Source organism: Anas platyrhynchos, chromosome 11, assembly GCF_047663525.1.
Source record: "Anas platyrhynchos isolate ZD024472 breed Pekin duck chromosome 11, IASCAAS_PekinDuck_T2T, whole genome shotgun sequence".
Lineage (NCBI taxonomy): Eukaryota > Metazoa > Chordata > Aves > Anseriformes > Anatidae > Anas > Anas platyrhynchos.
This window is the reverse complement of record NC_092597.1, coordinates 12,759,196-12,781,943: the sequence shown is the minus strand read 5'-3', so window position 1 is coordinate 12,781,943 and position 22,748 is coordinate 12,759,196. Positions and strand designations below refer to the sequence as shown.

At 61.4% G+C, this 22,748-nt stretch overlaps 5 protein-coding genes across 8 annotated transcripts; 4 read left to right on the top strand and 1 right to left on the bottom strand.

Moving 5' to 3' along the window:
• The first annotated feature begins 112 nt into the window (after nucleotides 1-112).
• Nucleotides 113-4,746, top strand: RPP25 (ribonuclease P/MRP subunit p25). Its single transcript, XM_027466239.3, has one exon. It carries the CDS (start codon nucleotides 2,196-2,198, stop codon nucleotides 2,823-2,825), a length of 630 nt encoding a protein of 209 aa, XP_027322040.3. The 5' UTR covers nucleotides 113-2,195; the 3' UTR covers nucleotides 2,826-4,746.
• Nucleotides 4,747-6,065: 1,319 nt separating this feature from the next.
• On the top strand, nucleotides 6,066-11,404 carry COX5A (cytochrome c oxidase subunit 5A). The gene is made up of 5 exons (XM_027466240.3): nucleotides 6,066-6,228; nucleotides 8,443-8,559; nucleotides 9,437-9,558; nucleotides 9,859-9,981; nucleotides 11,276-11,404. Exons 1-4 carry the CDS (start codon nucleotides 6,132-6,134, stop codon nucleotides 9,970-9,972), a joined length of 450 nt encoding a protein of 149 aa, XP_027322041.1. The 5' UTR covers nucleotides 6,066-6,131; the 3' UTR covers nucleotides 9,973-9,981; nucleotides 11,276-11,404.
• A 196-nt stretch (nucleotides 11,405-11,600) lies between these two features.
• Nucleotides 11,601-14,754, top strand: FAM219B (family with sequence similarity 219 member B). Of its 3 annotated transcripts, XM_038184939.2 has the most exons (6): nucleotides 11,601-11,725; nucleotides 13,195-13,300; nucleotides 13,388-13,448; nucleotides 13,753-13,833; nucleotides 14,139-14,187; nucleotides 14,289-14,754. In XM_038184939.2, the coding sequence occupies exons 1-6, from the start codon at nucleotides 11,660-11,662 to the stop codon at nucleotides 14,439-14,441; spliced, it is 516 nt and encodes a 171-aa protein (XP_038040867.2). In that variant the 5' UTR covers nucleotides 11,601-11,659; the 3' UTR covers nucleotides 14,442-14,754. The 3 variants fall into 3 exon arrangements, with proteins under 3 accessions (XP_038040867.2, XP_027321844.3, XP_027321845.3); XM_027466043.3 differs by lacking the exons at nucleotides 11,601-11,725; nucleotides 13,388-13,448 and having other exon boundaries at nucleotides 11,975-13,300; XM_027466044.3 differs by lacking the exons at nucleotides 11,601-11,725; nucleotides 13,388-13,448 and having other exon boundaries at nucleotides 12,274-13,300; nucleotides 13,756-13,833.
• Nucleotides 14,755-14,858: 104 nt separating this feature from the next.
• Nucleotides 14,859-18,011, bottom strand: MPI (mannose phosphate isomerase). Its single transcript, XM_027466037.3, has 8 exons — nucleotides 17,753-18,011; nucleotides 17,464-17,591; nucleotides 17,151-17,351; nucleotides 16,903-17,044; nucleotides 16,613-16,798; nucleotides 16,120-16,293; nucleotides 15,831-16,039; nucleotides 14,859-15,472 (listed from the first exon to the last, which is right to left on the bottom strand). Exons 1-8 carry the CDS (start codon nucleotides 17,766-17,768, stop codon nucleotides 15,254-15,256), a joined length of 1,275 nt encoding a protein of 424 aa, XP_027321838.3. The 5' UTR covers nucleotides 17,769-18,011; the 3' UTR covers nucleotides 14,859-15,253.
• Nucleotides 18,012-18,166: 155 nt separating this feature from the next.
• On the top strand, nucleotides 18,167-22,732 carry SCAMP2 (secretory carrier membrane protein 2). Of its 2 annotated transcripts, XM_027466038.3 has the most exons (9): nucleotides 18,169-18,327; nucleotides 19,023-19,103; nucleotides 19,371-19,460; nucleotides 19,587-19,704; nucleotides 19,823-19,951; nucleotides 20,198-20,357; nucleotides 20,652-20,753; nucleotides 21,192-21,309; nucleotides 21,428-22,732. In XM_027466038.3, exons 1-9 carry the CDS (start codon nucleotides 18,271-18,273, stop codon nucleotides 21,572-21,574), a joined length of 1,002 nt encoding a protein of 333 aa, XP_027321839.1. In that variant the 5' UTR covers nucleotides 18,169-18,270; the 3' UTR covers nucleotides 21,575-22,732. The 2 variants fall into 2 exon arrangements, with proteins under 2 accessions (XP_038040863.1, XP_027321839.1); XM_038184935.2 differs by having other exon boundaries at nucleotides 18,167-18,327; nucleotides 19,371-19,704.
• The last annotated feature ends 16 nt before the right edge of the window (nucleotides 22,733-22,748 follow it).

Here is a 22,748-nt window from a genome sequence, read left to right as displayed (position 1 = left end):
CAAAAAGTACCAAAAAACACCAAAAAATGTTAAAAACGCCAAAAGACACGGGTGTCCTCTGTCCCCTGGGGGGGTGGGGGTGGTGAAGAGCCCGGGGGGGGAGGCGGGTGGTGGGGTCTCCTGCCAATGGGGTGCTGCAGCGAGGCAGCGCTTTTGGGGCATTTCTGTGGGGAAATGGTGCCTGTGGTGCCTTCAGGGCATGGGCACAGCGTTAGGGTGACGTGGTTGTGCGTCAGTGCTGTTAGCAGGGCGCTGGGAACAGCGCTGGTTCCCCTTGCTCATAAGGGATGGCTGGGAGGCCAGGGGGGAGGGCACAGCCAGCACCCCCAAAACATTGGGGACAGCCAGCGGGGACAGCCAGGAGCCCAGGCCCAGCAGCACACCCCCACCAAACACAGCATTCATCCCCAAAAACCCCTACCAGCCAGGTCCAGTAGCTCCTGGATCAATCCACAGGCTGAGCTCCCATCCAGGAGGCCCCAGAGCTGGCGCTAACCCAGGCCCCACAAACCCCAAACTGTGGGGAAAGCCCCAGGCTGAGCTTAAACAGAGCTCCTGGACCTGTTGGTTGGGGTCCCAAGGGTTTCTTGGTGCCCTGGGGGTGTAATTCCTGCTCTGCCCCGTCGTGCTGCAGCTCGGTGGAGGGGCTCGCCCCACAGCAGGGGTCCCTGGGTGCGGGGTCAGGGTTTGGGGTCAGAGCGGAGCTGTGCTCCCGAGACCTGAGCCGCCCCGATGTGACGCGCAGATGGGCACCGACTGTCCCCGTATCGCCTGCTCCAACTTTCCGAGCTGCTCCCGCATTCAGCGGCTGAAAGAAAATATAGCCGGGGCAGGCGGAGGGCAGGGCTCGGGTTTCTGCAGCCTCTGCCATCAGCCTCTTCTCCATCTTCACCAATTCCCTGTTTTTTTTACCCAATTCTTTCCCCACCCCCCAGTCCTGCTCCCATTCCTCTCCCACCCTGCTGCTCCCCAGCGTGGAATAACTGCGCTGCTGTCCCCCAGCAGCCGCGCTGGCAGGGTAATGAATGGCTTCGGATGGTAATTAGCGGTGGAGCTGTTAATAACGCAGCTCATTTCCATTTGAAGTGTTGCAGAGCGCTGCGAAAAAATGGACTGCGGGTGGCAGGACCTGGCCCCAGCCCGCAGCTTTCCTTCCTGCCGTGTGCACGGCTGCTGAAATCCTTCCTATTTATTTTCCTGGGGTGGGGGGGTAGCATCTTTTGGGGTGTTTTCCCCCCGCAGCTTTAATCCACCCCGGCCAGGCTGAAGGGAGATCTGACATGAGGGTCCCCTTGTCGTTGTGGTCCTGCCTCAGTTTCCCCTCTTGGTGCCAGCTGCTTTCAGGAGAGGATGCTCTCTCCTTCTCCCCATCCCCACGGTGCTCCCAGCCCTTTACACTATGGGGTGCCCCATTTGACACCATGAGGTGCCCCCCTGTGCATCTGCAGCCCCTTTTGGCCCCCCGAGGCTGGTGGCCAGGACCCGGGGACATCCCAGCAGTGGTGCCCCCTCCTACCCCTTTTAGGGGCAGCAGGGACAGGGCTTACAGACCCATTGGTTTATTTATGGCTTTTGCAAGCCCTGCTTGGGGTGAAAACAATCCCGGGTCCTCCGGAGGGCGATAAGATTTGGCCGCAAGGCAATACTCGGGCATCTCTTTCCACTGTGCAATGATCCCCGGGCAGCGGGGTGGAGGCCGGGGGGGACAGGGGACAGGCGAGAGGTGACAGGGGACAACTGCTGACATTATCGGGCAGCTCTCGGTGCCCTTGAGGGAAGGGACCAGGTTCTCTTTAAGGGGGCAGGACTCCGGGAGCATCGCAAAGCCAGGAGAGAGCTTCTCCCTCTGCCTTGGCAGGGATGGAGGCAGCGGCTGGGTGCTGGCATGGGAGGCTGAGCGAGGGGAGGAGGAGGAGGAGGAGGAGGAGGAGGAGGAGGGGAGGGAGAGGGGGAGGATCTGCTAATTACACCGAGCAGCTCTGGGGGCTGCTGAAGTCCACAATGAAGCAAAGAGCGGCAGAAGCCAGCGCCGCAGCGGGAGCGGAGGAGCCCGAGCGTCACCGAGAGCTGCAGCTGGTGGGGACAAGCGGGGACAGCCGGGGGGTCCCACAGCCACGCAGCCCCCTGGGGACACCCCCAGGCTAAGGCCAGTGGGGGGCTAGGTGCCCGCCGTGCCCACCGGGAAGGGCTGAGCGATGGCAGCCCAAGGAGGGGCAGCCAAGCCCCCAGCCCCAGCCGGGATGGAGAACTTCCGAAAGGTCAGGACATCGGAGGAGGAGAGCCCCCTGCCCTTCCCCGACCTGCCCCCGGGCGTGGTGGAGATGAAGGTGAAGGAGGGCAGCAAGATCAGGAACCTGATGAGCTTCGCCATGGCCCAGATGGAGCTGAAGGGCAGCCGGCAGATCGTCTTCAGCGGCTGCGGCCGGGCAGTCACCAAAACCATCACCTGCGTGGAGATCATGAAGCGCAAGCTGGGGGGGCTCCACCAGGTCACCAAGGTGCGCTACAAAACCTTGCTGGAGGTCTGGGAGAACCAGGACCCTCCGCCTGGCAGCGCGGCGCAGAACCTGACCGTCCACAAGAACGTGCCCTCCATCTGCATCCTGCTCTCCCGCGACCCCCTGGACCCCAACCAGACGGGCTACCAGCCCCCCGAGCACGGCCAGCCAGGAGAAGACCCCTCGAGCTCCTCCACCAAGGGGCAGAAGCGGCCCCCGCCACCTCCCTGCGAGGAGCTGCTGCCCAAAAAGCTGCAGGGAGCCGGCCCCAGCAGCAGCCCCTGGGGCTCGGGGGACAGGGACAGCCAGCTAGAGGGCCACCACTGACCTGCCACCTCCCGCTTACAGGGGGGTTCGGGGGGTGCCCCTGGGGGGCTGCTGATCCTGCTGTCCCCAGGGCGGTGGCAATGCCACAAAGCACCCTGTCCCCAATCCCAGTTCCCCGTTTCGGTGACTGCCGGCAAGGAGGCAAGGACGGGGGCTGCCTGCAGGAAAACCTCCCCTCTCCAAACTTTTCCTCTGCCTGGCACCGCGTGCGGGGATGCGGAGCTGCTCACGCCCCCCTGCTAAATAACCCCCTGCTGAAAAGGGCTGCGGACCCCCGGGACTCCTGCAGAGCTGGAGCATCCTTTGCTTTTTGCCCAGCCTGGGAAAAGCAGCACTGCTCCACACCGAGACATCCCAGCCATCAGGAGAGGCAGCTTTGCCCACAGCCCCCTGGAGTGACACCTTCATTATGAAAACCGCTTCGATTGCGCCCGGAGAGGAGCTGTCAGGTTTATTAATGCTGGGCTCCGCGCCTCATGGCTCCTGCGATTCATCCCGAATAACACACAAACAAGCGGGTGGGTCGCTTTCTGCCTCTCCTGCCCCGCTACTTGTCTCCCCTTTCCCCTCCGACGTGGCACCGTTTCTATTTTGTGCTTCTCTCTGAAATACCTGAAGCTGATCCATCCCCTCCCAGCACCGCTGCAGCCCGAGAGCCAAGGAAATGAGCCCTGGAGCACTGCTTTTTTTGTTTGTTTGTTTTATTTTAATAGCAGCCCCCAAAGAGAAGAAAATGAAATAATCCTTCTTGTATCAGATATTTGGGTCTTCACTCTCCTGGAGCTGTTTGCAGGATCCAGAGCCACGGTGAAAGCCTGATGTCGAGGGACTGGGGCGATGGGGAGCATCGGGCAGCTCGTCTCCTGCTGCGTGCTGGACGGACACCAGGACGAGGGGGAGCTTGTGCCTTTGTAGGTTTGGCTGCAGAGCCCTTGCCGAGGGCTGGCTCACGGAGAAAGCCCTTCAGAGCGACCCCCCTGCTTTTTCTAGGGGTAAAAGGAAACTAATCGAGAATAAAAGCTCTTTAGAAATAGCTGGGATATGCCTGTGGGAAAATGGGGGGGTCAATTTTGTGACCGCCCGTGGCACAGATGGGCGCGGGGAGGGTGGGACTGCCAAGCCAGAACGGGGGGATCCTGGCCAAACCGTGTCCCCAGGGGACGAGGGATCGGGGCCAGCCTCTCCTGCATGCCCTGGCAGCCACTTGGCCCCCGCGGGCACAGCAGAGCCTGGCAAAGCCTCCCCCAGAGCCCCCATCTGGAAAATCGCTTTGCTTGGCTGGGAGAGGGATTGAAAGGAGAGCAGGGGAGTGAGGAAGAGGAGGAGGAGGAAGCAGGGGGCTGTTTTGTTTGGCAATGACCTTGTTATCTCCCTCAGCAGGCAGCTGCTCCTCTGGGCCAGAGGCTCCCGCTTATCTGCCCTGCTGCAGATTGATTCCTTTCACGGATCTGCCACGGTGTAATTGAACATTAATTACCAATTGTTTCATTTTTTTTGTCTGTGTTTCTTGTTTGTTTGTTTGTTTTTCCATGCAGGGAGATGGGAGGTGTACGGGGGTGGGGGGACATGAGAAGTGGAGGGGGCTGAACAGACCCCATAGCATCTCCCACCAGTTTCCACCCCAAATGAGGCTAAAGAAGGACTTCCTACTATGCATAAAGAGAGGGGGAATCCTGGACATCACAGAGGGTGATGTTCCCCCAAAGCCTCGACCTTGCCCTCACTGATCACAGCCAAGGATTTCTGGTCTCCTAACATGCTGGCCGGCAACGGCAGGACTTTGGGGGCAGATTTATTTAACCTTAACAATGCGGTGGCTTCCCCATCAAACCAAGGAGAGGGGCTGGGAAAGCTTTCCTATCGGATGAGCAGAGCCTGTGTCAGTGGGAGATGGAAATAAAACAAGTGCAATTCACCCAGAGGACCCCCAAATGCTTTGTAGCCTGCGTCCTTTGGTATCCAGCTGAGATTCTCCAAGTTCTCAGCATTTTTGCCCCTCGTCACCCTCCAGTGCCACCACACTGCTTAGTAAACAGTGATTGAAGCACAAATGAGGCTGAGAACTGGGAGTCCTTCATCCTGCTGCCATCTCACGTTGCTCCCGGGAAAGAGAGGAGCAAGGCGAGAGGGAAAAAGAAGTCGGTTGTTTCACCTTATTATTTCGTTAATGTTCAAAATTATTTTTAATTGATTTTGCACGCAGGCAATTTGCAATCCTGGAGGCGACAGGAGCCTGGGGATTTCAAACGCCTCATGCTGCTGGCTGCGTACCAAGGATTTCCTGCATGAGGAAATAGTTAAAAAAAAAAAAAAAGACTAACTCGAAATATGAAGCATTTATAAATAGCAGGATGGCATCTGGCTCAACGGGGTCCTGAGGGGACATTGTGAGTGAAAACAGTGCAGGGATTGTGTGCTGCGGAGGCACAGCCCCAGGTGCCCACGAAGAGCAATTTTGGGGTCATTTTGTGAGCCTGGCGGCTTCAGCGGCAGCGGTAGGGACAGCCCCATGGCAGCAGGGACACAACATGGCTCTGAGATACGCTAAGAAGCGCTGCTGTGGGTGGGAGCTGAGGCAGCAGCGTGGCCCAGCAGCCAGACTGTGTGCTGGGGTGCCTCGGGCACACGGTGCTTGAGGGAAGGGATTGTCCTGCCCTGCTGGGGCCGCCTCACCCCGAGCACCGCGTGCAGTTTGGGCGCTGGGTGTAAGGACATGAAACTACCAGAGCGTCCGAGGGAGGGCTATGAAGACGGCCAAGGGTCTAGAGGGGAGGATGTGCGAGGAGTGGCTGAGGTTTGCTCACCCCAAAGAGGGGAGCGGAGGGGCAGGCGCTGAGCTCTGCTCCCTGGGGACAGCGACAGGCCCCGAGGGGACAGCACAGAGCTGGGACAGGGGGGGCTCAGGGTGGGCGTGAGGGCGAAATTCTGCACCCAGCGGTGGGACGGGGACGTGGGCATGACACATTGGGGACTGTTTGCAGACAGAAGCGCTTCTGAGACACAAGCTTTGACTTTTGGGTGGTGCATGGAGCCAGGAGCCAGCCCCCACAACCATTCCCACTCAGGACACAACACCCTATTATCCTACACCCTAGCAGGACCCGCTCCCCACCACAAAATGGCGGCGAGCCCCCCCCCCCCTTCCCCCTCTCCCCCCCCCCTCCGCCCACGTGACCGCGCTCGCCGTCCCCGCGGCTTTTTGTCCCCGCGCAGCCTCCGTCCTCCCCCCTCCTTCCCCCCGCTTCCCGCCCGCCCTCCATTTCCTCCTCCCAGCGCCCCGGTGCCGCCGGTGCCGCCGCCGCCGCCATGCTGCCCGCCGCCGCCCGCCTCCTCCTCCGCCGCCCCGCCGCCGCCGCCCTCGGGCTCCGCGCCGCCGCCCTCCGCCGCCCCCTCGGCCCCGCGGGTGAGCCCTGGGCCCGCCGCCGCCGCGTCCTTGCCGTGACCCCGGGGCTAGGCCGCGAATGAGGCCCGGTACCGGGAGGGGGGGGGGAACGGGGGGGATTTGGGGGGTTTTTTGGGGTCTGGGGGTGCCCCCGGGCTCGGGGCTGTGGGGTTGGGGAGGTCGGAGGGCAGCGGGGGGGGTGGGGGGTTTTGTGCTGTCTGCTGGCCTCCGGGGGTGGGTTTGGGGTTTTGGGGGAAATTCGTGGGGTTTTGGGGTTGTTGGGGGTTGGTTGGCTCGCGGGGTGGAATGGGCAGGGGGGGTGTGTGTGTGCGGCCCCGGCCTGATCCGCGTGTTGGGTGGTCTGCATGTGAGCACCCCATCGGTCTGGGGGGGGTTTGGGGGTTCTGTAAGCTCAGCTGTCAAATTTTGGGGAAAAAAACAAAATAAAACAGGATTTGGGTTGTGAAGTGTTCAATTCTGATAGCAGGCGTGAGCTTTAGAGAGAAAAAGGTTGGAAAGGAACACAGCTGTAATTGAAAAATGCCACCCTGGAAATCCCAAATTCAGAAATCTTTGTGTTATTGTTTTCCCCCTTTTGGAAAAAAACAAACAAACAAAAAAAACAGTCTAACGGTGTCTGCTAGATTGTCCTTTTGCTTAAGACTGAGGTTTGCAGTCAGCACCCCAGAGCTGTGAGCCAGGCAGTCACCTTTGCTAGGCATATCCAAGGCTATGTGTGGGTTACACAGGATAATGCTGGTAGGCAGCAGTGATGAAGCTCTGGGGTCCCGCGTTTGGGGTTTTTGGGGCTCCTGCAGTAGGGTGATGCCGGCCAGAAGGGGGAGGCCGCTGTCCCAGGGAGCGCTCCGAGCGGTGTCATTGGGGAAGGTCAGCGGGAAGGGGCGAGCGAGGGCGTCAGAGCTCAGCGGCTTCTGCCTGCTCCCTGGTAAAACCACCAAAAAATGCTTTGGGGCAGGTGTAAATCGGGATTGTGACTCAAAGATTGAGCTGTGATAAATTCTGCTCAAAATCCGGGTTGTGTTCCAGCTGGGCCCTCACTCAATGAGGCTAAAAATACTCCTTGATAGCCCTGTTGTGTGCAGTGTAAGTTAAAGCACTGCTTTGGGGGATCCTCCAAAAGGAAAAACGCCTGTGGGAAAGGAGGAAAACACAGCCCAGCCCCATCAGCCATGCAAACAATGCAGGCACGTGGGGTTTTTGCTTGATTTTAAAGAACCCTCCTGGCTGGTCAGGGTGAATAGTTCACGCCGGGTTAGGAAAGAGAAAGTGAGCAGCTGTCTGCAGCTTCCTCAGAGTGGATCTTGGAGCCCTCAAGGTCACAGCCGAGCTCTGCAAACATGGGCAGAGGGAGGCTCCTGGAGGGGCAGAGCAGCTTGCGAAGTACCTGGCTCTGCTTGTAGCCCGGCTGTGGTTCCTCCTGACAAACTGCTGCGACCTTTGAGCCGGAAAAGAAGAGAGCAGCCAAAAAAAAAAAAAAAAAAAAAGCAGCCAAACTTGGCAGTAATTTTCTCTTCTTCAGTAGCCTGTTGGGAGAAATAACTCTTCAAGGGCTTAGATTGGTGTGCTCGTTTTGCATATTTCCCTAAAACAACACTAAAAAACCCTTTATCAGCTCAGAGCTCGTGGTGGAATCGCCGACCTGTTAGGAAGGAGTCGCCCAGCAGGGTGGGTGAGCGAGCAGAGAAATCCTCAGGCTGACAGAATGAGCTACCGAGCAACTGCAGGAGTCGGCTGCAGGGGGAAGATGCTGCAGAACAAATCGGGGCGTTCATCGCAGTTGGATAACGTTGTAACTCCTTGGCTGTGGGCTCTTATTTCGGGGAGGAAGGCTGCTGAAAAGCTCATTAACACAAATCGCTGGGCTCTGGAAAGAGGGAAAATTCCTCTGCCTTATGGAAACGGGTCCCAGAAGGCATCTCTAGAGGGCTGGCTGCACAGAATTGTTTTTCACTTGTGTTTTCCCTCTCCTTTTAAATAATCCTGCTCTGACTGGAGGCTCCCGGAGTGCTGTGGAAGTCTGTGCTGGAGGGCAGGGCGCTGTGCCACGAGGCAAACAGTGGTTAGTTAACGAGCTGCACCCACCTGGTGCTGAGTACGGGTCCAAATCCAACACCTCGAGTGAGACGCGTGCTTTTATAGCTGCTGTTCCCTTGGTCAGGGCTAAAGTGCACTGCTCCTGTGTGGGCTCACAGCCTCCTCTCTCCCTGCATCCAGCCGTGCTGCACGCCCGCTGTTACTCCCATGGGTCGCAGGAGTCGGACGAGGAGTTTGACGCTCGCTGGGTGACGTATTTCAACAAGCCAGACATCGACGCCTGGGAGCTAAGGAAAGGTATGTGGAAGGAAAAGGGAGGGGTAACCTGCAGAAAATGCAGTTGTGTTTGGGATCTGGAGCCGTGAGGGCTTCTGCACGATCAATGAGCTCACTGTGGTGGGCGATGACACCTCACTAATACAATGAGGATGTTGGAAGGAACTATAGCATAGAAAATGAGGAGAAAGAGGGTATAAAGCAGTAGGAACACATTTTTTTTTAAATTCTAGTGCCCCAGAACACGTATTCTAACTCTTGGTCTTTGAGGAGGAGAGAAACACTGGCTCTGAGGAAAGTTTCTGAGCTCAGCTGCTGCCTGGTGGGAGACCACACACATTTTTTTTTTTTGGTCTTTGAGTGAGCGGCTTGGCCATAACTTGCTGCAGACTTTGGTTGTCTCCACATGTTGCTTGCTGTGCAGCTGCCAGCTGCTATTAAACTATCCTAATTAGGGCTTAAAATAACTGCCAGAGGGATTGTTCCCGTGTGATGTGGGTGACCAGGGTTGGGTCCTTCCCCTTGGAGGGAGAGGAAGGGAAGAGGCTGCCTGCATTGCACTAGGAGGAACAAAGTTGTTTGGATTTCTTCATGGTTCTGTAGCAGGCTCCCCACACACACCGCTTTGGGGAGTGTGGATGTTACTGGCCCACTGGGATTTCACCAAATCAACCTAAAAGCTGGTTATAGGCATAGCAGTGAGCGACAGTGAGAGGGAGAAGAGCAAAAGAATGCCCTTGGGGTGTGTGTGTGTGTTCAAAATAGCAGTGAAAGTGCCAGTCGGATGCTCCTGGTGGTGTTAATTATTACTTCTGTCACGAGCTGGAGCAAAACAACGCTTAGCAGGCTCCTTTTGGTAGCCTGGGCCGGGCTGCTCAATGTTTCCCTGCGCTCACAGGTATAAACACGCTGGTGGGCTACGACCTGGTTCCGGAACCAAAAATCATCGATGCAGCTCTGCGGGCGTGCAGACGGTTAAACGACTTCGCCAGCGCGGTCCGCATCCTGGAGGTCGTGAAGGTGAGCGGGGCGCGGGGTGCAGCTGCTGCTTTCTGCGGGGTTTCTCTAGGTTTCCTCTCGGGGCTGCTTCCATCCCAGGGAACAGGTTGGAAACGACACGCAGGGCGCCCCTTGGCTAGGCGTTAGCTGGCGTTACGCAGGGAGTGGTGTCACTGATAATGCTCTGAAAATTTCCCAGACAGGAGCTCGGTGTTGCTCTGGGGTGTTTTGCAGCCGTGAGGGATCGCTGGGGCACTTTGGTGCTGGATTTGTAGGGTGCTGGACTTTGCTCTCTGACTAACGCCCTTCCTTTCCTTGTAGGACAAGGCAGGACCTCACAAGGAAATCTATCCGTACGTTATCCAGGAACTTAGGCCAACTTTGAGTGAACTAGGAATCTCCACTCCAGAGGAACTGGGCCTGGATAAAGCATAAACCATGTTGGTAAGGGGTGCTCTCGCTTTCCAGGCTCCTGGCCTGGGACTCCTGTACCCTAAAACTCCTCTGGCAAAGCCGGGGTGCTCCTCGCAGCCTTCCACAAACACATTGTTGGCAAGGAAGCTCCGGCTCCTATCGAGGTTTTTGATAGGAAGACATCACTTCAGTGACACCGAAACCTGCCTGAAAAACATTTGGCCTTGGGACACGAGGGGGACGTTTGGAGTTCCCTAGCTGTAACTGGGAAATTCAAGCGTTGAAGGAAGAACGAGGTTTTATTGTGAAAATTGATCATGGTTTAAGTGGCCAGACCCACACAGAGCAGTTCTGTGGGACTGTGCAGCCCTGGGATGTCTCCTGCAATATCCTGAAGGTGTAGGGAGCTCTAAATTGGGCAAAATTGAGGTGTTCCACCAAGCACAGCCCTTCCAGAAGAGCCGGTCATGGTTTCCACAGGTGCTCAGGCCTCCAGAGCTGAGAGCTGCCAGGACAAAGGGTTGCTGCAGCTCATGTCTGGCAGGGAATCAGCCTTTGCTCCTCATCAGCTTTTCCTGAGAAGCTTCTTTTAGCAAATGGAAGGATCATTTCCTCTGGAAGTGCTCAAGCTTTCATTTTATTGTAGCCAATTTAGAAAACGGGGAGGTGCTCGTTTCTCTCTCATGCTAGCAAATGGGCCCCACTGTTGACGGTCACCTAACAACCCTGAAGTTTTTTTATCTTGCACTTAAAATAACATAATTTCTGCTAATTTGCAGGACCCCGTGCTCACAGAGCAAACAGATGAGCTGTGGCACAGCCAGAGTTTAACTGATGTGCGGGACGCCCACGGATAACGTCAGGAGCAGTGTGGCGTTTGGTCCCGATGGCGCTGGCCTTGAGTTCTGGGAGGCCGCTTGTTTTAACACCTTAAAAAGCAGAATTCTGAGCACTGCATAAACTCGGGAAGGATGTAACAAAGGGTTAGGCCTGCAGCATCAGTGCCGGGGTTACAGAGGAGCTGTGAGGATCCTTAACGAGGACCCATTGTTAACGTTTGTGTGTGTGGTAACCCTGACAGAAATAAAGCCTGAAACAAAACTTCTCATGGAGCCTGAGTTATGTGAAGGCAGCCTCTTAATCCAGGAGTCTACCCATGTCAGAGACTGTCATTTTTTTGGTCGTATTCTGGATTTTTCCACATTTTTTTAACGTGACCCTTAGGGCCGGGCTGTGCGTGACGCTGGCGGGCAGGGAGGTGTGTGGGAGCTGGTGAGGTAACGGACCGCTTTGTGACGACTTTTTTGTCTTTTTTTCGTTGCAGGTGCGTTATTTGAGCGTTCTCCTGACGCGGCCTGAGCGCGGGCGGCCGTGGTGTTGTGGTTTCACTGAGCCTCATTGCGCCGCCATGCTGCGGGGCGGGGCAGGCCTAATAAAGGGAAGCTTGGCCTGACCGCTGTGCTGTGCTTATTTGTTACGGGGAGCAGGAACCCTCCTGCGCTACCTCTGACCGCGGGGCTGAGTTTGGGCAAAAAAAGGCAAAAATAGAAACAAAAAAATTAAAAATCACCCAGCCTCGGAACCTTTGCGCCCGGAACCTTTGAGCCGGGAGCGCGGCGGCCACCCGGAGCCTGCCGGAGGGGCGCAGGCCCCGCCCCCGTCCGGCGGCGCAGCCAATGGGAGGCGGCGGGGGCGGGGCCTCGCGGCCATGGCGACGGGCGGCGGCGGCGGGCCCGGGGCTGCGGAGCGGGAGGGGGCGGGGCGGGGCCGGGCGGTGAGGGGGGGGCCAGGGGGGTGGGGGGGTGTAGGGGCTGTGGGGGGTTACAGGGGGTTATGTGGGATTGTAGGGGGCCGTGTGGGGTTGCAAGGGGGATATAGGGGATTGTAGGGGGCTGTATGGGGTTATATGGGGCTGTATGGGGCGGTACAGGGTTATATGGGATTGTAGGGGGCTGTGTGGGGATATATGGGGCTGTAGGGGGTTATATGGGGCTGTAGGGGGCTGTATGGGGTTCTATGGGATTGTGGGGGGATATATAGGGCTGTATGGGGTTGCATGGAGCTGTATGGGGTTCTATGGGATTGTAGGGGGCTGTGTGTGGGGTTTTATGGGGCTGTATGGGGCAGTACAGGGTTATAAGGGATTGTAGGGGGCTATGTGGGGCTGTGTGTAGGGATATATAGGGCTGTATGGGGTTATATGGGGCTGTAGGGGGCTGTGTGTGGGGATATATGGGGCTCTATGGGGTTATATGGGGCTGTATGGGGCAGTACAGGGTTCTATGGGATTGTAGGGGGCTATATGGGGGATATATGGGGCGGTACAGGGTTATATGGGTTTGTGGGGGGCTATGTGGGGCTGTGTGGGGGGATATATGGAGCTGTATGGGGTCGTACAGAGCTGTACAGGCTTGTGTGGGGTTATATGGGGCTGTACGGGGCTGTGTGGGGTTATATGGGGCTCTGGGGATTATAGGAGGCTGTGTGGGGTTATACGGGGCTGTACAGGGTTATGTGGGATTGTAGGGGGCTACGTGGGGCTGTCTGGGGCTATATGGGGTTGTATGGGACTGTGTGGGGTTACATGGGGCTGTAGGGGATTGTAGGGGACTGTATGGGGCGGTACAGCGTTATATAGGGTTGTAGGGGGCTATATGGGGCTGTGTGGGGGGATGTAGGGGGCTGTGCGTGGGGTTATATGGGGCTGTACAGGGTTATATGGGGTTGTGTCGGGCTGTGTGGGGTTGTATGGGACTGTGTGGGGTTATATGAGGCTGTAGGGGCTTGTGTGGGGCTGTATAGGGCTGTACGGGGTTATATGGGACTGTGTGGGGCTGTACGGGCATTTCCTGTGCTGTGGGGTTATATGGGGCTGGGGGTTCATGTATGGGGCTCTATGGGGCTGTGTGTGTGTATGAGGCAATATTGGGCTGGGGGATATATATGGGGCTATATGGGGCTGTATGGGTTTGTGTGGGGCTGTGTGCATGGGGAGCAGTCTGGGACTGGGCTATATTTATGGGGCAATGCGGGGCTTTGTGCTCCAGGAGCAGTATAGGGCCTGAGCCCTATGGGGCTGCGTGCACGGAGCAGCCCGCGGCCATACAGGGCTGGGTGGGGGCTGCTCAGGGCAGAGGCCATACAGAGGCTGAGCGAGCATGGGGGGGCCATACAGCACACACAGGGCCCTTTATAGGGTCAGGGCTCCAGCGCAGCCCCCAACTCTCCCCTTTTCCTTTCCAGCCACCCCGAGGCGAGAGCAGGCGGCCGAGCGCTCGGGGCAGCGCCGGGGCGGAGAGGAGGGGGCCCTACCTGCTCTGCCGGGCCCCCCCCGGCCACCCCAAGCTCCGTAAGTGGCCTTAGGGGCGCCCCGAGCCGGCCCTAAAACCCCAATGGGGCCGCGGGGGGCTTCGGGGTCTCACCCCGCTGCTTGCAGAGCGGCCGCGGGAGCCGGCGAAGGCGGCGCCGCGATGGCACGGGCTGCTGGGGGCTAAAAGGTGGGAGCTCACGTCCTTATTTTAGGGTTTTTTAACCCAAACTGGGGAGTTTAAGCTGGGTGAGAAGGGGTTGGGGTGAACCGGGAATGGGGGGGGCTGGGAGGATGGGGGTGGGGATACTGGGAAGATGAGGAGGATACTGGGAGGATGAGGATGGGATACTGGGAGGACGGTGATGAGGATACTGGGGATACTGGGAGGATGAGGACGCTGGGAGGAAGACGAGGCTGCCTGAGGCCATGGGGGCGCACAGGTTCCCCGTCCCTTTCCCCCCGTGGCCCCACTGTCACCCCGTGTCCCCCAGCAGGCCCCCGAGGTCGCGGGGGGGCTACGTGGCGCTCAGCCAGGTGGCAGAGGACGGGCGGCTGTCCCCCAGCTCGGGCAGGTGAGCGCCCTGCACCCCGATTTGGGGCACGGGGAGGGCGGGCTGGGGGGGATCGGGGCGAGGAGCACCTTAAACACCCTCCAAACCTCGCTGCAAAAGCCCCCAAACCCCATTTTTGCGGTCGATTTGACCAAATCGGTGAGATTTGGAGAGTTTGGAGGGGGCTCCTGCTGGGCAGGGCGGGCAGCAGCGGGGTGCCTGCGTACCCCAAAAGGCAGCAGCCGCCCTGCCCTAAAATCCCTTGGGGTTTCCGAGCAGCCCCGTGCCCGTGGCGCTCACCCTGACCCTTTTTTTCCTCCTCGCAGTGACGGGGAGCTGGAATCCAGGGGCTCCTCCGGATACTCCTCCGCCGAGGCAAGTGCAGGTTTGGCTCCCGGCCAGGGGGCTTGGCAGGGCGGCTGTGGGGGATTTGCCACCTCGGGGGGGGATTTCCCAGCCCCATTTCCCCCCCGCAGGTGAACCAGGAGCTGAGCCGGCAGCTGCTGCGGGACGGCTACCACCTGGACGAGGTCCCCGACGACGAGGACCTGGACCTGATTCCCCCAAAACCCGCTGCTGCCCCGTGCCCCTGGTGCTTCGGGGACTCCCTCTGCTGCGTGCTGCAGTAGGGCACGGCTCCCCACGGCCCTCGGGGGCACCCCAAAAGCCTCCGTGTCGCACGGGGCAGCTCCCTGCTGGGAGCCCCGCTGCTGCTCAGGACGGGACCGACGGCCTCCCCATTATGATTTCTCCACCCCGGGGCCGTTCCGGTCTCACCAGCTGCCTTAAATCAGGGTCCTGCTGCCCTAAATCAGGGTCCTGCTGCCCTACAGGGACAGGGGGCACGCAGGGAGGAACCTTATTTAAACACTCCACCCGGAGAGGGACGCTCTCCCGTTTGGTGTCCTGGCAAGGGAAGCGCTCAATAAAAGGATCTTGCTACTCCTGCTCCCATTTCCTTTCCCCACAGGTGGGTAAAATCCAAGGGGAACCCGATTTGGGGCCGGGGGAGGCTGCAGGGACCCCCCCAGCCCCACACGCAGCGCTGAGGACAAAGTCACCGCTTTATTGGTAGCACCAGGACCCCACAACCCCCCAGCCCAGCACCCCGTAAGCCCCCTGTGGGACACCCAGCACCGCCTGAGGCCGACCCGACGCCTCCTTCCCCCCCAGAGGGAGCCTCACGGGGCCAGCAGCAGCCCCGAGGGGAACCCCAAAACCCCACAGCAGCCCCGCGCCGCCGCAGGGCGTTAGCAGCACCGGTGAGGGCTGTGGAGACGCGAGCCCTCTGCCCAAAAAGTCACCTCGGGAGGCGCGGGGCGGGCGCCCAGCTGCTTTTTTTTCACAGAATCGGGGACGAGCGGCTTTGGGATCGCCGTGGGGGGCGGCTGCCGGGCACCGGGCCGGGGCTGCTTTGTTTTTTTTTGGGATTGGGGTGGGCTCAGAGGAGGCAGCAGGCTCGGAAGAGCAGCATCCCGTCGGGCGAGGCGAGGCGCAGGGAGAGGCTCTCGTTGGCGGAGACGAAGAGCACGGAGCCGCGGCGCAGGGACATTTCCGAGGCGGCCGCCGTGGAGGTGGCCACGGCCGTGCCCCGCAGCACCAGCAGGATGCTGGCCGAGTCCAGGGCCGAGACGAGGTACAGCTTGATGGAGGACGGGATCTGCAACGGGAGCAGATCCCATCTGTGCCTCTTCTGCTCCTCCTCCTCCTCCCCGTGCCCGGGGCTGCTCGAGGAGAGGGGTGGAGAGGGGCTGGCGGTGCCACAGTGTCCCCAGCTCGCTCCTCCCCGTGCCACCAGCACACCACGAGGCCAAACCGGGAGGCGGCCCCATCCCGGGGGTGTTTATGGCCAGGCCGGGTGGGGTTTGCGCCCCTCAAACCCAGGCTGCCCAAACTGTGCGGGCTGTGGGGTCCCTTCCCACCCGACCCGCTCCACACCCTACAAAGGACACCCGGGACGCGGCATCCCCGAGCCCAGACGGGTGCCACGGCCCCAAAACCACCCCAAACAGCCTCACCTCGATCCTCATCAGTGTGAAGTCGGGCACGGGGGGGTCGTAGAGGAAAACGCTGGGGTCCAGCGGGCTCTGCACGGCCGGGAAGATTTTGGAGCTGCTGGGGGCCGGCGTGTAGTTGAGCATCTCGCACAGGGTGAGCACGTCGATGAATTTGGGGGTGAGGCCGGCGCGCACCGTGTTGTCCGAGCACGCCATGCACTCCACGCAGTCTGCGGGGGGACAGGGCTGTCAGCGCCCCCCGCCCCGAGCCGTGCCCCCCACCCCGCCCCGAGCCGAGCCCCCCGCTCACCTCCCTGCAGGTAGGCGTGGGGCTCGTTGGCCGCCAGGAACATGGCCTCGCCGGGCTCCAGCCGCACCAGGTTGAGGAAGTAGACGGCGAAGCAGCCGATGTCCCCCGGGAACTGGGCGTGCAGGCGCAGCAGCAGGTCCCCGTTGCTCCCCGACGTGTCCTGCCCTTCGGCCGCTGCAGGGGGGGGGCCGTGGGGATGGGTGGGGGCTCGGCCCGGCCTCCCCAGCCCAGTCTCCCCATCCCAACCTCCCCATCCTGGCCTCCCCATTCTTGCCTCCCCATCCTGGTCTCCCCGTTCTGATCTCCCCACCCTGATCTCCCCATCCCAACCTCCCCACCCTGATCCCCCCATTCTGCCCTCCCCATCCCCATCTCCCCATCCCGACCTCCCCATCCCAGCCCCCAACGTGGGGTTTTCCCCAGCCCCTTCCCCTTCCTTTCCCAGCCTCCCCTCCTCGCCCTAACGACCCCCAGGAGGTTTTTTCTCCGCCACCTTCTCGGGAAATCCTCTGCACCAGGGTGTTGAGCTGGTCGACGAAGGCTTTCTTCTCACTCTTCATCAGCCGGGTGAAGCAGACCCGCAGGGCGGCCGAGACCCCACGGGGATCGTGGCTGGCGCTGCTCTGCTCCAGCTGCTCCGCCGCCACCTCGCCCACCAGCGCCCGCAGCTCGGGGACGGCTGCCCCAAAAGGACGGGGCCATCAGCGGGGCTATGGGGGACGGGCTCCAGGCTCCGTCCCCTTTTTTTCTCCCCCCCATATCCCATCCTTCCCGAATGCTCACCCCGCAGGAAGGCGGAGATCTCCTCGACGGGTCGGAAGCCGCACAAGCCCTCGAAGGGGGTGAGCGCGATGGCCATCTCGGGCTTGTGGTTGGCGTCGGGGTAGTGCTGGGGGAACTGGGCGTGCAGCTTGGCCGCCAGCTCCTGCCGAGGGGACAGCGCTGGGGGGTGACGTCCCCGACGGTGGGAACACGGGGAGCCCCCCACCCAACCCCATAACCCCATCCCGGTGCCGCCGCCCCGTGCCCACCTTATTGGGGTGCGCCTGGATGGAGAGGGCGCTGCGCACCGACAGCACCTTGAAGAGGAAGGGCAGGCGGCCCTGGAAGGCGTCCTTCACCTTGGCACCCAGGCAGGCGGGGTTGGCCGAAATCCAGCGCCCCAGCGTCTTCTGCGGGATGCGGTTGTCCCGGATGGCCGCGTCGCCTTTGGGGTGGGCGCCCATCCACAGCTTTGGGGGGAGATTTGGGGGGGGTTAATGGGATTTAATGGGATTTGGGCTGAGTCACCCGCTGCGGGGTGACCCCAGATGGATGGACAGGTGGCGGGACAGACGGACGCACCTCGGCGTAGGGCTGCTCGGGGTCGATGTGCGCTGTGGGGTCGTCGCTGGCCACCAGCTGGGCCACCTCGCTCTGCAGCCCCAGCTTGCCCCACGAGTAGTTCTGCACCACGCAGGCCAGCGGGAACACTGCGGCGAGGGGACCCCCGTCAGCTGCTGACCGACCCCAACCCGACCCCAAACCCTGACCCCAACCCTGACCCTGACCCCAACCCTGACCCCAACCCTGACCCCACACCCGACCCCAGCCTGACCCCGGGGGTCTCCCCGGGGGTGTCCCCGTGTCTCACCGCGGATCTCCGCCATGGCCGTGCCGCCCGGTGCCGCTGCCGGGCGCCTCCCCCCGCCGGGCGGGGCCGCGCCCTACACCCGCCCTATAGCGGCCATAGGGGGCGCGCCGCGGGGGGGCCGGGCGGGGGCTGCGAGGGGGCTGCGGGGCCGGGGGGCGCTGCGGGGGCGCCTCTGGGGGCTGCTCTGGGGGGTGCCGGCCCGTGGGGCGCTCTATGGGGCTCTATGGGGCGCTATGGGGTCCTATAGGGCGCGCTATGGGGTGCGGCTCCCTTTAGGACCCAGCGCGCCCCCCCGCCCCAGGCCACGCCCCCTCCCCCAGGCCCCGCCCCCTTCCCAGCGCTAAGCCCCGCCCCTCAGCTGTGACGTCACTCAGGGCAGGGAGCGCCGCCCCGCCCCGCGCAGGGAGGCGGTCACGTGGGCGGGGAGAGCGGCGCATGCGCCGTGGCGCTCCCGGAAGTGTCGGCGCGGCGGCGGCCGGGGCGGGAGCGCGGAGCGGAGCGGGGCGGGGAGCGCCGCCATGGCGGGCTTCGACACCAACCCGTTCGCGGACCCGGTGGACGTGAACCCCTTCCAGGTGCGCGCCGCGCCCCCCGTTCCCCCCCGCTCCCCGTTCCCCCCCCTCCCATCCCCGCGCCGCCGGGCCGCGGCGCTGAGTGGCAGCCCGCCAGCCAATGGCCGCGCCGCTCCGGAGCGCCGCAGCCAATCAGCGCGCGGGGGCGGGACCTGGAGGGGGGGTGTGCGCCGCCGGCAGGGTCCGGCGCCCCCCGGGGTCCGGCACCGTTTGGGTCCCCCCGGGAGCCGCAGCCCGGCCGCTGAGTTCCGGGGCCGCCGCTGCCCCTTGTGGGGGGGGGGGAGTTCTGGGGGAAAAAAGCGCGAGTTTGGGGCTGCGGGGGGAGGCTGTGGGTGGGCAGCCTGGTTTTAGGAGCAGGGAGGGGCGGTGAGGCGCTCTGCCTCATTAGCAGCGGGGCTAATTGGGGTCCTGCCCTGCTGGCGGCCCCACCCCGGGGGGGCTCCCAAAATCCCCGGGATTTGACCCAAAACGGCGCTCCCGGCCCCTGAACCCACGGAGGCGTCCAGGGAGCCTCGTGCCCAGCGCCGGGCGGTTTGGGGGGGCTGCTGCCAGCAAGAAATGGGATCACCCGGCCGTCAGCAGTGACCCGGTGGCTGTATTTGGGTTAAAAAAGGGCTGGGGGGGGGTCGGGGGGGGGGCACGGGGGGGTGGGAGCTGCTGCCCGCTGCTGATCGTCCCCTCCTCTTGCTGCTCCGCAGGACCCCTCGGTGACACAGCTCACCAGCACGAGCCAGAGCGGCCTGGATGAATTCAACCCTTTCTCGGAGAGCTCCCAGCTGGTGCGTGTGGCTGTGCCACGGGTCATGGAGGTGCCTGGGGGGCTTTGGGGCACCCTAAAGCCGGGCAATGGGATAAAAGGGGATAAAAACCCAGTGGGGATCCCTCCGGGGTTCTCTCGTGCCCGCAGCCCTTGGGCACCACTTCCCTGGATGTTAGGGAGCGAGCCCGTTCCCAAAAGCTCCTCCAGCTCCTCGTGGCAATGCTAAAACTTGAGAATTCTCCCCCAAAAGAAGCAGCCCATCACCGTGTTCCTTTATCCCTCGCAGACAAATGCGGCACGGACGACGCCCGCCACGCAGCCCGCCGGCCCCTCGCAGCCTGCCGTCCTGCAGACCTCGGTGGAGCCCACCCCGCAGGTGAGGCACGGCCCCGGGTGCTGCCTTCTGGGGGGGGGGGGGCAGCAGGGGGACGGGGGGGCTCCTGCTGTGCCCACCTGGGCTGGGGGAGGGCTTCTCGACCTTTCTCTCTCCCCCCTCTTTCAGGCTGTGGCCGCGGCGGCGCAGGCCGGGCTGCTGCAGCAGCAGGCAGAGCTGGAGAGGAAGGCGGCCGAGCTGGAGAAGAAGGAGAGGGAGCTGCAGAGCAACGCTGCCAGCATCAACCGTGAGTGGGGGCACGATGAGGGGCTCCCGGGCTGCTCCCTGGGGGGGGTTTGCCCTTTCCAGAGGTGTTGCCCTCTCCCGGGTGTGTGCAGAGCTCTCTCTGTCCTTCCCTCCCGCAGCGAGGCAGAACAACTGGCCACCCCTGCCCAGGAGGTGCCCCATCAAGCCCTGCTTCTACCAGGATTTCTCCGCAGACATCCCGGCCGACTACCAGCGGATATGCAAGATGCTCTACTACCTGTGGATGCGTGAGTAATGCCCCCGGCTGCCATAAAAGCTGGCTCTGAGGAGTTCCTGGATCCAACGCTGCCCTTTGTCCCGCAGCGAGGGCCCCGTGGGTGGTGGCGGCCAGGGCCAAGCAGTGCCTCCCTTCCTTGATTTCCTTCCCCTGGAAGAAAGGCAATGAGATGGCCCCGAAATGGTCACATCTGCAGAGCTTTGTGCCTCAGCGAGGGCCCGAGGGCTCACAGCTGCTTCTCCTCCCCGTCCCGCAGTGCACTCGGTCACCCTGCTCCTCAACCTGCTCGCCTGCCTGGCGTGGTTCACGGTCCAGAATGAAAGAGGCGTAGACTTCGGTCTCTCCATCCTGTGGTTCGTTTTATTCACTCCTTGTGCCTTCCTCTGCTGGTACCGACCGATCTACAAGGCTTTCAGGCAAGTGCCGTTCCCCTCCGCCACGGGCACGTGGCTCCTGCTGGGGGGGAGCTGGGGTTTGTCTGCTCCAGCAGCCTGCTGCCTGGGGGATTTTTCCAGCCCTTCGCATCACTGAGTAGATCAAACCCACTCGTTCCTGAGCCCGTTTGAAAAAAATCTGATGGAATTTGCTCGTGGTGCTCCCTTTTTCGTTGGGAAACCCGAGCCTGGCCACCAGAGTGCGTTCCCTCCTCTCAGAGGGAATCCATCAGCTCAGGTCCCCAGTTTTCACTCCTGCTGCCGTCTCTCCTGCAGGTCTGACAGCTCCTTCAGCTTCTTCGTCTTCTTTTTCATCTTCTTCTGCCAAATCGCCATCTACGTCATCCAGGCTGTCGGCATTCCTGGCTGGGGAGACAGGTGAGGCTCCTGCCCGAGCTGCCAGGAGCTGGGGGCCGTGGCTGCTCTCTTTTTTCCCCTCGTGGTGCAGCCTCCAGGAGCCGCGTGCCATGGAAGCTGCCTCTATTTTTGCCCGCTGCCTGCGGAGCAGCTCCCGGGCAGAGCTGTCCTGGCGCTCCCTGCCCACACAGCGGCGTTTTGGGTCAGAGCTCTGCTCCCTCGGGCCAGGCAGCGTGGTTATTTCTGGCCGTGGTGCCCAGCGTGGCCTCTCTGCTGCTTTTTAACGTGCTGGGAGCTCCAGATCTGGCAGCCCCTCTCCCATTTCCCAACACCAGCCCCTCTTTCCCCTGCTCGGCTGAATTTGGAGGCGTTTGGGGGAGCCGCCTGCCCCCTGGCAGCACCGGGGGGACCCTCAGGGCCGGGGGGGGGCCATGCTCACCCCGCTGCTCTCCCTCGCAGTGGCTGGATCGCGGCGCTGTCCGAGCTGCACGGGAACCTGGCCGTGGCCATCATCATGATGGTGGTGGCGGCGTTCTTCACGCTCTGCGCCGTCCTCTCGCTCTTCCTCCTCAAGCAGGTGAGTTCCTCGCGGGGCTGGGGGCAGCTCAGGCCCCTTGTGGGGCATCCCTGGGTGGGATTGCTTGGCCGGGGGGGCCTCCCAGGCTGATATTTTCCCCCCCTGCTCCCTCCCCCAGGTGCACTCCCTGTATCGCCGCACGGGCGCCAGCTTCCAAAGGGCGCAGGAGGAGTTTTCCCAAGGCATCCTCACCAACAGGAGCTTCCAGAACGCAGCGGCCGGGGCGGCCTCCTCGGCCGCACACGGAGCTTTCCGGGGGAATTAGCCCCTCCTGGGGGGCTGCCCCCGCCTCGCCTCCCCTCCCGCCGTCGCCCCCACCTCCCTTTTCTACCGACGCACTTTCTGTGGGCACCACGCGAGCTCTGAGACGCCGACTCCAGCTGAGGAGAGGTCTGGTTTAGCTTCAGCTGGCCCAAGGTTGATCACGGTTTCTTTTCCCTGGCCCGCTCGGGGGGGGCGTTTGTCTCCTCCTGCCCCCCCCATCTGCGGCAGGGGGGCGAGGAGAAGCAGGATTTTTGATTTTACTTTCTCTCTTCTATCAGCCTTTGCTCTGAACAACTTGATGATCTGCTGGTTTTGTTTTTTTTTTTTTGGGGGGGGGGGTTTGTAACTCGCATGTAGCCTGTCGTTGATTTTTTTAAGGGTGGGAGCTGCCCCCGCTGGGCTGCCACAGCCCCACGCTGCGTCCCCACCGCCCGCGGGCACCAGCAGGAACCTGGGGGCTGTGGGGTCGGGGAGGGGGGGAATTTCCCCTCCTCGTCCCCCCATCACTGCCTCCTGCCAGCCCCGAGGCGCGGACGGATCCCCCTGCAGGGCCAGCTCCCATTTTATTTAATTTTAACGGGGGAAGAACTGGTTTCGTGCCTGGTTTTGGGGGAATGGCAGGATCCCTCCTGCTGGGTGGGTCCTGGGGCCGTGCTCCCCCCCCCCCCCAGCCCCTTTCCACCTGTCCCCAGATGTTGTAGGGATTTGGGGCTTCCCCTCCCGAGCTCCTCGTTGCCCCCAAATTCTCCAAAATTTGCAGCTTTGAGCTGGAAGCTGCTGGTTGGGACACAGGAGGTGTGCGGTTGGGGGGGGGGTTCTGTAAAAACAAGGGGGTGGGTAGCCCTGTGGTGAGTGCTTTTTTGGGGAAAAAAGGGGAAGAGCGGGGGTGCTGGAGAGCCTTGAGGGTTTGATTTCTGCCGTGATGTTGGGGATGGGGAATTCTCCCTGCTGGGAAACCGCTCCCCCTGCTCCCTGGGGGGCTTGGGTTTGTTTTTCCTGGGTAATAAAACCTGATTTTTTTTGTAAAAGAAAAAAAAAAAAAAAAAAGTGAACAGCCAGCCCCTTTCTGGTGTTACTTTCCCCTTTTTCCTTGTCTGATCTTTTCCCAGTAAAAAAAAAGAAAAAAAAAATCAATAAAGGACGCGTCCCGTGAAACAATCGCGCTTTGAGGAAGA

Bases quoted from the DNA above. Each gene is read 5' to 3' on its own strand.
- COX5A (XM_027466240.3), top strand. From the start codon at position 6,132: ATGCTGCCCGCCGCCGCCCGCCTCCTCCTCCGCCGCCCCGCCGCCGCC. The intron at 8,560-9,436 runs GTATGTGGAAGG...CTGCGCTCACAG, and splicing joins CGCCTGGGAGCTAAGGAAAG to GTATAAACACGCTGGTGGGC. The intron at 9,559-9,858 runs GTGAGCGGGGCG...CTTTCCTTGTAG, and splicing joins GCATCCTGGAGGTCGTGAAG to GACAAGGCAGGACCTCACAA.
- RPP25 (XM_027466239.3), top strand. From the start codon at position 2,196: ATGGCAGCCCAAGGAGGGGCAGCCAAGCCCCCAGCCCCAGCCGGGATG.
- MPI (XM_027466037.3), bottom strand. The intron at 16,294-16,612 runs GTGGCGGAGAAA...CCCCCCCTGCAG, and splicing joins GCAGAGGATTTCCCGAGAAG to CGGCCGAAGGGCAGGACACG. The intron at 15,473-15,830 runs GTGAGGCTGTTT...CTCCCGTTGCAG, and splicing joins TCACACTGATGAGGATCGAG to ATCCCGTCCTCCATCAAGCT.
- SCAMP2 (XM_038184935.2), top strand. From the start codon at position 18,271: ATGGCGGGCTTCGACACCAACCCGTTCGCGGACCCGGTGGACGTGAAC. The intron at 20,358-20,651 runs GCAAGTGCCGTT...TCTCTCCTGCAG, and splicing joins CCGATCTACAAGGCTTTCAG to GTCTGACAGCTCCTTCAGCT. The intron at 21,310-21,427 runs GTGAGTTCCTCG...TCCCTCCCCCAG, and splicing joins CGCTCTTCCTCCTCAAGCAG to GTGCACTCCCTGTATCGCCG.
- FAM219B (XM_038184939.2), top strand. From the start codon at position 11,660: ATGGCGACGGGCGGCGGCGGCGGGCCCGGGGCTGCGGAGCGGGAGGGG. The intron at 11,726-13,194 runs GTGAGGGGGGGG...TTTCCTTTCCAG, and splicing joins GGGCGGGGCGGGGCCGGGCG to CCACCCCGAGGCGAGAGCAG. The intron at 13,449-13,752 runs GTGGGAGCTCAC...CGTGTCCCCCAG, and splicing joins GGGCTGCTGGGGGCTAAAAG to CAGGCCCCCGAGGTCGCGGG.